This window comes from Sander lucioperca, chromosome 7 (genome assembly GCF_008315115.2).
Source record: "Sander lucioperca isolate FBNREF2018 chromosome 7, SLUC_FBN_1.2, whole genome shotgun sequence".
Classification (NCBI taxonomy): domain Eukaryota; kingdom Metazoa; phylum Chordata; class Actinopteri; order Perciformes; family Percidae; genus Sander; species Sander lucioperca.
The window spans coordinates 33,487,293-33,498,578 of record NC_050179.1 but is presented as its reverse complement, the minus strand read 5'-3'; the positions used below and the strand labels follow the sequence as shown (position 1 = coordinate 33,498,578).

At 40.6% G+C, this 11,286-nt stretch overlaps 1 protein-coding gene across 2 annotated transcripts; it reads left to right on the top strand.

The window, feature by feature from the left end:
* Nucleotides 1-1,470: 1,470 nt before the first annotated feature.
* LOC116036281 (hyaluronidase-5-like) lies at nucleotides 1,471-9,661 on the top strand. Of its 2 annotated transcripts, none has more exons than XM_036003662.1 (4): nucleotides 1,471-1,729; nucleotides 6,480-7,443; nucleotides 8,352-8,441; nucleotides 8,531-9,661. In XM_036003662.1, the coding sequence occupies exons 2-4, from the start codon at nucleotides 6,499-6,501 to the stop codon at nucleotides 8,867-8,869; spliced, it is 1,374 nt and encodes a 457-aa protein (XP_035859555.1). In that variant the 5' UTR covers nucleotides 1,471-1,729; nucleotides 6,480-6,498; the 3' UTR covers nucleotides 8,870-9,661. The 2 variants fall into 2 exon arrangements, with proteins under 2 accessions (XP_035859555.1, XP_031135638.1); XM_031279778.2 differs by lacking the exon at nucleotides 1,471-1,729 and adding an exon at nucleotides 5,343-5,463.
* Nucleotides 9,662-11,286: the final 1,625 nt, after the last annotated feature.

Sequence of the window (11,286 nt, the reverse complement as noted above, 5' to 3'; positions counted from 1 at the left end):
AATCCCATCCCAAAGAGAAAGAAATGCCTCTTCCTTCTCATTAAGAGAGTGAGATCCTCAACAACAACAACAACAATGAAAGGAAATCCATACAGCAGCATTGCTTTGTTGTCCTGGGATGCTCAATGTGCGTTTAAAAGTCAGCAAGCCTTGCCTAACCAATTGGCAAAGTAAAATCCGATCACAATGCGGGCACAATCGAGATGAGGAGAACACATTTTAACACCAGGTGTGAGGATCTATTATCCAGATCATGTATCCAGATACAGATCACATGCTAATTCCTTTACTTTCAGTGGCCTCTTGCTCTACAAAGTGCCCTACACACATCAAACACACCACACACAACAATGGCGGTGACAATGTGACCATGGCTCGAGAGAAGCCACCAACTACAAGCCCATCAGGTCTGTCAGTTTAGGACCTGTCCCTTCTTATGTCACAGTATAAAAACTCCAAGATTCAAAAGATTACACAAATTTTTATTTTGGATTGTATCTGTTTGCTACACATTTAAAGCTTTAGTGCGTAACCTTTTGATATTAATGAACGTCTGTTACATTCAAGCCATTGCCAAATGAATTGCTACAAAGCTAATCAATACTATCAGCTCCACACAACTCTCTCTGTATTTCTCAGTATGACTATGTTCAGAAGATTGTGTCGTGCAGAAACTCAAGTGAAGATAGTTACCTCTTCTGAAGAGTCCATCATGTTTTTTTAATCCTCCGTGTCCACCTTGCATACTAGCAACTGCGTGGAGGAGGGGTGGGGGCACGTGCGCGATCACAGAAGGCTGTATCATGTGGACGCGCCAGCAGTGTTGTTGTCATTACTTAGAATTCCTCATGGCGGAGACAGAAACTACGCACTATAGCTTTAAACAGTCCAAACTGAAGATAAGAATAACTTCCTAAAATAACTTTGTGTTTATGAGAATTAGTGATCACCTAGTCTCGCATTGCCAGACCTTCCTCCACAGTGCTCACAGCATTCTGGGATAGGAGGAAAACGTGCTCTGGTTTATTGGCATTTCTTTAAACCAATCACAATCGTCTTGGCACAAGACAGAGCAACGGTGCCTCTGCAAAATAGCGTCAGGAAGGAACTAATATTGGTGGAACATGTGTACGTTCAAAGGTAGTTTTGGTCGTGCAACAGAAAACTCAGATTGGACAGATAGTCTAGCTAGCTGTCTGGCAAATCTGAGTTGGACCATTAACTGAAAATCTGTACATATAGACTAATTTTTACTTCGAGCAGAAGTTAATGATGACCGAGTTTCTTCATGTGGTTCATCACTAGTGATAAAACCGGGTAGATTTCCTTCAGCTCAGTGCATTTTCAACCACAGCTGACCAAGTTAAAAACTCTCACTGCATTCTTTGCGTGTCATGGCAGAGGCCTCGGATGTGTGTCCACACATTGTCCTCATCCCGGAGCTTCCTCAGATATCTTCCTTTAGGAAGAGAGAAGGAGGGGAGCTCGTCCTCAGCCTGGGACACATCAGGACGTCCTAATGAAAAACAGAACGCCTCGGGCCTGCAAATCATTCTGCACTGACAACAAGTATTCTGTCTGTAATTGAAGCTCCTGCAGCAGCTTATTTAAAATAGAGCTATGTAGACTCTTAGAGAAGAGGGAGGTAAGCGTTTATGATAACAGGTAATGATTTTACAACTCACTGAGTGTGCAGTTTGGACGTCCGGAAGTTGGACCCCCAGAGCAGGTTGGTGCTTATTAAATGATGTCTCATTTAATGGGTGCAAAGATTTATTGATGTTTTCCAAACTTGAGCATTACAGGGGTCAAGTTTACCAGCAGCTGTGACATTGTTTCTACCTTGAATATAACCCAGCAGCAGTGCAATTTAATTATACTAACTTTTTTTACAGAAATCATCAACTGTTAGTCTAATTAGTCTCGCTTTGCCAGACCTTCCCCCACAGCGCTGCGGAGGAGGTTCAGGCTAGTCCACACAGCATTCTGGGATGGGAGAAAAACGTGCTCTGGTTTATTGGCATTTCTTTAAACCAATCACAATCTTCTTGGGCGATGCAAAGTGCAGAGCGGAGCCATGGTGCCACTGCAAAATAGCTTTGGGAAGAAACTTGTTTTGGTGGAACATGTGTACGTTCAAAAATTGTTTTAGTCGTGCAACAGAAAACTCAGATTGGACAGATAGTCTAGCTAGCTGTCTGGATTTACCCTGCAGAGATCTGAGGAGCAGTTAACCATAGTCCTCAGAAATCCACCGGAGGTTAGAACGCCAACACAAAGAAAGCGAAATGTAACGAACATCCGGACGAAAATAAGGGACATCAGGTCAGAATTTCCGGCGGCACCTAAACAATCCCGGAAATGAAACGTCGTAGATATATACTAGTGATCTCCCAATAATTCATTCTTCTCAATCTTAGTTGGACCCTTATTGATAAAATCCAACTGAAAATCTGTTAATATAGGCTTAAATAAAGGACATCCATCGGAATTTTCGGCAGCAACAGAGCAATCCCGGAAGTGGAACGTCGTGGATATAGACTAGTCTGTAATTAACCTCCTTCGAGACATAGATACTGTAGTGACACATCAGACGCTGTGACCTCGTAAAGATAGGCAAGCCAGCAGCATTGTGGCCCAGTGGATAACACTAGATAGCACTGTAGCCTCACAGCAAGAAGGTTCCGGGTTTGAATCCCGGTCGTCCCAGGCCTTTCTGTGTGGAGTTTGTATGTTCTCCCCATGTCTGCGTGGGTTTCCCCCACCATCAAAAACATGTAGATTAGGTTCTCCAGTCAGTGCCCTTGATCAAAGCACTGGCTCAGATCTGGAGTTGGTCCCCCCACCGCCCCCCCCCAATTATATAATATGTAATATAGTATATATATATATATATATATATATATATACACATGTAATAATAATAATAATAATATTTAGTTGAATAAAGACGTTTGCATGCAGACAAGGCACAAATTGTTGCAGAACTATTCCTCAGAATGCAGGAAATGAAGCGTTTGATGCTTCAAATTTCCTGTGGCACGACCCATGAATAAGAGTAAGAGACTGTAGACACTTTTGACTTGTCAATAACATCAGTTATTATAAAGATGTATATCAGCCAAAGGAGTGAACATGTGGAATCTTTTAGATGAGGAAATTAAAATGTGTAACACGCTACAAAGAAAACCCTAAAAAAGAAGATGCTAAACAAATATAAAAGTGAAGCATGTATGGCAATGTGTATATGAATGGGAATGTATTTTCTCTTGTTTATTTCGTTTTGTTTCATATCTTCTGCATGCAATATGTGTGTTAATATGTAATATGTATATAACATACAGAAATAAATAATAATACATTTAATAAGATTGATAAGATTCTGAGGGATCTGAGAACAAAAATATAAATAAAATAGAATGTAAAAAGGGTCAGTGTAATAAGCAATTGCTTCAACCTACACCTTTTCGGTCAGTATTGATTAGAAACGAGATGACACTAGTCTCGCATTGCCAGACCCTCTTCTACGGTGCTGTGATGGGAGAAAAACATGTTCTCTTGCATTTCTTTATACCAATCACAATCATTTTGGGCGGAATTGAGGATGAATGCTGAAAGCACAGTTTCAAGCAAAGCATGAGACCTAAATGTACAGCAAGAAAAGAATGTATAAAGGATATAGATAAAATTTAAAAGCTGCAGTGCCGCTGCAAAATAACCTTGGGAAGGAACTTGTTTTGGTAGAACAAGTTGTTTTAGTCGTGCAGCAGAAAACTCAGATTGGACAGATAGTCTAGCTAGCTGTCTGGATTTACCCTGCAGAGATCTGAGGAGCAGTTAACCACAGTCCTCAGAAATCCACCAGAGTTTAGAGCGCCAACACAAAGGAAGTCCAAGGCAACAGACATCCGGCCTAAATGAATGAAATCTGGTGGAATTTCCGTTGGCAACAGAGCAATCCCGGAAGTGGAACATCAAGAAAATAGACTAAGATGACACTAAATGAATGACACTAAGGAAATTAAGGTGAATTTTTACAATTTATGTTATGTATGTGATGTTGTGTATCTATGTGATCGAAATAAACTAAACTAAAGGGCACCCCGGCAGTGCCCAGGAGTAAAGCTGGCACCTTTACAGCTGAAGAAATGAGTTCCTGACTGGAAAAATTCACACTGCATTACCATTGTAAGATAAGGCCTTGGTGGAGGTCTGTGGTCTCCCGAGTGCTGTTTGGGTTTCTTGCATAAATGGGACCAAAAGGTCAGGGCAAGTATTTGCTACACATTTAAACATTTATCAGAATTCGTGATTTTGAGGACATCTCCCAATAATTCTTTCTTCTGGCAAAGCTTTGTTGAACCCTCATTGATAAAATCCAACTAACACTAACCTTTCCAACTGAAAACCTGTTGATATAAAAAAAAAAATGATATTGCCTTTATTGATAGGACAGATTAAGACAGGGAAGTGGGAGAGAGAGGGGGAATGACATGTAGCCAAGGGCCCGAGGTCGGAACCAAACCCGCAGCCGCTGCGACAAAGACTAAGCCTCTGTATAGGGGGCACACGCTCAACCAGGTGAGCTAACCAGCCGGCTAGTTGATCTTGATCCGTGATGGAATCCACCAAACGTCTTTTTCATGTGATTTATGACTCTGATGATGAAACCGGGAGGGGACGACACCTCTGGCCTGCTAATTACTCTGTACCGACAAGTTTCCACAAGTGTTCTGCCTGTAGGCCTGATTGAAGCCCCTGCAACAGCGTATTTAAAGAGCATCTTATTTGGACTCACAGAGAAGAGCGAGGTTAGCGTTCATAACAAGGTCATCATTTTACGACAACGAGGGTACAGTTTGGACGGCAGGAAGTTGGACCCCCAGAGCAGGTTGGTGCTTAGTTAAGGACGTCTCATTTGGGTTCAAAGGTTAATAGGTGTTTTCAACACTTAAACATTACTGGGGTCGAGTTCACCAGCAGCTATGACATTGTTTCTACTCGTTTTTGTAATCTGTTTTTCTCCTTCCTGAGTGTTGATATTATTGAGGGGGAAATGGAGCCCTGAAACTGACAAACTATACTAAAAGGTTACCAGACAAGTCAAAAAAGATAACTGAATACATCAATAAATAATATTGGTTATTTAATAATTTAAATAGAGTAAAAATAAATCTAAAGCGTCATCCTTTTCTTTTAACCTCAAATGTATTAATAAAAAATATATACATTTATAAACTTAAAGTCTGATATAAATATCTTCAGACACTCGTAAATGAGATCCGAGGTTGATATGAGTTTTTATTTAAACAGCAACAATTTCTGCTTGTTTGTGATGATGTCAGAATGCAACATTTAAATGTAAATTTGTAAAAATTCATCTAACAGTGATTTTGAGGCCTTCTCTGCTAAGACTTTTTGAACTAGAACTTCTTATTGCTCCGTTTCCTATTGTTAAACCAGGTAAGCTACAGAACAGGTGTGAGGTCATCGTCCTTTCTACATTGTTAGCTTAAAAGCTAAATGCTACAATCCTACAAATCTGAAAAGGTTCCTAGTTTTAAGTCCTTTAAATATTGTCTTTCCCTGTAATGTTGGAACCAGAATCTGCAGCCATGCTAGCAGCTCTGTGAGGCTAAATGTCGGCATGCTAACATGTGCACAATGTTGATGTTTTGCAGGTTTATTAGGTACCATCTTAGTTTTTTATGTTAGCATGCAGAGTTTTGCTAATTAGCACTAAACTAAATGGGAATGTTGTTAGTGTTGCAGGTATTTTATCATAAACAAGTTAAAATCTTGACCTGATTATGGCGCTAAAGTCAAGGAATCACCAAATAATTCCAATTGATATGACATGACATTTACCAAATTTCATGGCAATCCTTCCATACGTTGTTGAGATATGTCAACCAAAGTCTTGCATCAGATGCTCTATCATGTTGATCCAGCTCTTCTCTAAAACTTAATTTTTCACTTTTTTAAGGCTGTACCTTTCCATCAGATGGAAATATTTTACATGTGCTGCATATTTTGGACACATCCTCTTTCATTCAGCCTTTAGAAACACTGGGATCTCCAGAATTTAAAGATTCTGTAAGTTTGAACAATTATTACATATATACAACTTAAGATCATAAGGTTTAAGGGGTTAAAAAGTGATTATATTGTCCTTAACATCTGCAAAAATAAAAACTTGCCTGTAAACCATTGAATTTGTTAAATGTCAAAACAATTGTTTAATACTTATTTGTGTAGAACTGTAAAAATGTAATTTGTTGTTTTATTTTTGTTTGTTTGTTTTGGGGAGAATATTTATGGATCAAAACAATAAAAGTAGAGTGAAAGCTACAAGCTACTGAAATCCCGATAAAGTTTACTCACCTTCAAGAAAAACTAGATTTATTTAAGAGCTGCAGGAACTCATTCTGATCGCCTACATTTTTTTGACTTGTGTTTCTGTTTCCTTTTCCTCACAGATGAGATTACTCTTTTAAAATGAGCCAACTTAAACTGCTCGATGACAAACAGCATTTCTTATCCATCTTCATCACCATGTTGGCCCTGCTGTGCTCCAGCCGAGCCTTACCGAGGACGGACCCTCCCATCCATCCCGGCCACCCCTTCCAGTTCATGTGGAATGCCCCGACCGAGCTCTGCTATATCCGCTTCAACATGCCACTCGACCTCTCCCACTTCCAGTTTATCAGCAGCACACTGAAGACGGCGACCAACCAGAGCATCTCCTTATTCTACACCGACCGCTTCGGCATCTTCCCCTATGTGGACGAACACACCGGCAAGATATACAACGAGGGCCTGCCGCAGCTGATAGACCTGCAGCAGCACCAAGAGCTGGCCGAGGATGACATCAAGTACTACATCCCTGCCGACCAGCCGGGCCTCGCTGTGCTCGACTTTGAGGAGTGGAGGCCACAGTGGATCCGAAACTGGGGCAGCAAAGACATCTACAGACGGATTTCCATTGAAACGATCAAGGAGAAGAACCCAACGTTGACCAATGCCGAGGCGGAGGACCGGGCAAGGATTGCTTTCGAACGCGCAGCCAAGAGGTACTTCCTCCAATCCGTCCGCGTGGGTAAGAGGATGAGGCCCAGCAGACTCTGGGGCTACTACCTGTTCCCTGACTGCTACAATTACAACTTCAAAAAGGACATGGCGGGCTTCACCGGAGAGTGTCCTGCAATCGAGAAGAAAAGGAACGACGAACTGATGTGGCTCTGGGGAGAGGCCACAGCGCTCTTTCCATCTATCTACCTGGAGCAGTTGCTTAGAGACACCCAGCAGGCCCGGCAGTTCGTCCGGCATCGCATCCGGGAGGCCATGAGGGTGTCGATGCTCCCCAACAGCTCCTACTCCATCCCCGTCTTCCCCTACATCCGGCCCTTGTACAAGGACACCACCGACAAATACATGTCAGAGGTCAGACAAATCAATTCAAATCAGTTAAATTCCATTTTATTAATAGTGTCAAATCCTAACAGAAGTTATCTCAGGACACTTACAGGTAGAGTAGGTCTAGACCACACTCAATTTACAGAGACCCAACAATTCCCCCAAGATGTGCAACAACAGTAAGGAAAAACTTCCCTTTAACAGGCAGAAACCTCAGGCAGACCCTGGCTCTGGTGGGCGGCCATCTTCTTCGGTCGGTTGGGGTAGAGAGAGAGAGAGAGAGAGAGAGAGAGAGAGAGAGAGAGAGAGAGAGAGAGAGAGAGAGAGAGATACAGAAATACAGAAATACAGAAACGTGTAAAATGAAAGTGGTGTAATAGACACACCTTTTTGTTACCTTTAGATACAATTTATGTCATGAACTATACATATGGGTGTGGTAAATATGGCCTACAGATCTCTAATTGGCTGGCAGATGTCTGCTGTCCTAATTTAGAGCTTGAGGTATAGAGACAGAGCGCAACGTGTCACACTTTGAAACCCACGCCCAGTGGAGAGGAAAACAATCGACACCACAATTTGCAGCCTGTAGCTAGCTAAAAACATCAGATTTAAGTGTTAAATGATTATTTTAGCACCCTTTGTCTATCAGAGAGGACACATTAGCTGTTAGGAAGCTAATGTTAGCTATGCGTTAGCAAGCTAAGGCACTTACAAACATCATACTGCAGAGCTTTCTGATTTATCCACATTCCACTTTAGCACAAGTTGCATTCTGTCAAATAGGCCTTAGCTTATCTTACAGAAATAAAGTTAGCCTTAAACCTTCATATATGATGATGTGTTGAGCCTATCTACCTATTACTATCAACACAACAGTGTGCAAGGCTATTTCCTGCTCTTCTCCTATTGGCTGTCTGTGTTTTTTTTGTCAGTTTGATCTGGTGAACACCATCGGAGAAGCTGCTGCTCTCGGCGCCGCTGGTGTTATTTCCTGGGGAGACATGAAGGTTCCCGAGTCCGAGGTAGGCGGCCTGCATCACTCTGAGGTTTTCTGGGAACTTAAATCAACAGCCACTAACTGACCTAATATCCATCCACCAAAATCCTGCAGGACTCTTGCTTCGATGCTCGACGCCACCTGGAGCAGGTCATGAACCCGTACATCCTGAACGTCACCACGGCAACACAGCTGTGCAGCAAGGCGCTGTGCCAGGGCCGAGGGCGCTGTCTGAGGAAGCACTGGGACGACGACGTCTTCCTCCACCTCGACCCGCGCCGCTACCGGATCGAGCAAAAAACGCGTGGAGGCCCGCTGGCTGTGAGCGGCGGCCTCTCGCAGGATGACGTCAACTGGTTCGACCGCAACTTCGACTGCATGTGCTACGGCAAGGAACCCTGTCGATTGGTCCTGACCATCAACGTCATCGACGAGACCCACACGGAATTGTAATATATATATAAATTAATATATGTGCTACATATAAAGTAAAAACTTATATTTACATTTATTACAAGGCTTTGTTGAATACTCGATTCTGATTGGTCAATCACAGCACTCTACGGCCTGTTATTTCCATATAGCAGACCGTTGCCATGGGGGGAGTTCAGATCATACTCTGGAGGACCATTTTCAAATCAATAAAATCATTTCTATCAATATTTTGTGTCAAATTATAGATTTCTTTAGTAAGTAGCCGTGTAAAAAGCAACAACCCCTTCAGATTTGTCTCACGGTCCAGCATCACCCTGTCGGGGTTTAAACTTATAATAATAACCGGCTCGTTCGGTAATACCCTTACATGTTGTCGCTGTCGGGCAGAAACCTCTCATCTCCATGTTTCGTCACTTCAGTTTTTGTTCATAAATCAATGCTATTGGTCACCCTTTGTCTGTCTGTGCGTTTTACAAAAAATTTATTAGTGACGAGGCGATTGTATCTGACTTTATATTTCCTTGCTATTACTGATAGTATGTAGTATGTATTACATTCCATTTAGCTTACTATTTAGCTGACTCGTCCCAACTGGGATTTGAACTCTGGTCTCTGGTGGGAGTGTCAGTGGTCTTTCCTGCTGAGCAATCAATCAATATATGTTGATGATATTAAATATGTGCAATAGGGATGTAACGATACACTCAACTCACGATTTGATGCGATGCACAATTTTAAGTTCCTCATGATTCTTCTAACAGAATGAGCTTAAGACAAATGGCTGAAAAATATTCCTTTAAATTTATATAAACACAAAAACAAAAGAAGTGTCCTATTAAAAGTGCAACTGAAATTATAGAGATTATATTTTTTAAATCAAATCCCACATCAAAATAACTAAAAAAAATCTCTTCATATAGATAAACTTAGAAGACCTAGCGACGTCTGCAGACAAACAAGTGAAATCTAAACTACAGTAGATTACGCTGTAGGCCGTTACACGTTCATATCGATTTTTGAGCGATTCCCGATGCATCGTTATATCCCTAATGTTAAAATAATCTGATGCTCCTCCATCCAGCAACCTCTCCCCTGCCCATTGGCAGGTGAAACAATGCATTTTCAAGTGTTCATGAGTTGATGTCATGCTGTAATCCTCATTAAGGAATTAATATGTGTTGATTAACCCTCTGAGGACAAAAGACGCACTGGCGAGTCCAAGCGATGTTTGACAACACTCGTATTCAAAAAGCAATATTACATTTTAGACATTTATTTACTATTTTATTCATATATCACGCTACTTTGTGAACCCAAGACTTTTGTAAATTCATTTCAAACACCAAAACAACTGAGTTTAGGCTTGTTTTCACAAGAGATTTGAGAAAAATTCAAAAAGCGAACATCAACTTTTCAGCTTTAGGGCCAAATGATCTCTTTGCACATTGCTCTGAAACAAATTTGTGCCTCACTTTACAGAAAGCTGAGTTTGTTCTGAACATTTTGATATACAGAGGATCAGGTTATATACAAATACCCTTAAAATGTGAATTTAAAAAGATATACAGTACACCAAACATTGAAATTGCTTCATATAATCCTGCCTGCTGCTCACTCAACTGCTGAAAGATGCATTTACCTAGAAAATGAACATCAATCAAAGACACTTATTTACTAATTATGGTCTACACGGTGGTCCGCTGTCATTTATGAATTGTTTATTGTTGTACTCATTCATTTATTCCTCATTCATCCATTATGTATTCAACATGTATTCATGGGTCTGTCTGTCGTTTAGTTTTGTAGGTATTCATTCAATAAACTTTCATTCATAAAGAACATGGTTCCGTGAATTGTGTGTATGAAATATTTGGTCCCTATTCATGAGTTAGATGAACTCCGTAGCAGCCTTCAAATTATGAGACTACATTAATTAATTAATTAATTGGCTATCAAATTTCCCGTTTTCGATGGGTGCTGCTCCGAGGTAAATTATATAAGTCAACTTTTTTTTGTCAATTCTGCAATATGTGCCAGACATACAGAGTTATTGAAAATACGTTTCTCTGCGACCCACGGTGCAATAAGGACACATACAAGAAGTATAATATAAAAGATAAGAAACGTATGCAATTAAAAAAGACAAGTAATATGTACAGTAATAAATTCTAAATAGTGCAAATGTAAGGCAAAACCAAACAGTACAGAAAACTGAAGGTAAAGATATTGAAATGTGTACTATATAAGGAAGTTATTTAAAAATCATTGTTTCTTATGGCTGAAGTTGAGTCCCATCACTCTGATGCATGTGTTTATGATGCATCGTTTCAAGTTAATTCATTTTTAAATTACGTTTACGTACATTTTATGTAAAGCATTTTGTGATTTTTATCCGTGAAAAGCGCTCTATAAATAAGTTTTACTTTTACTTACAT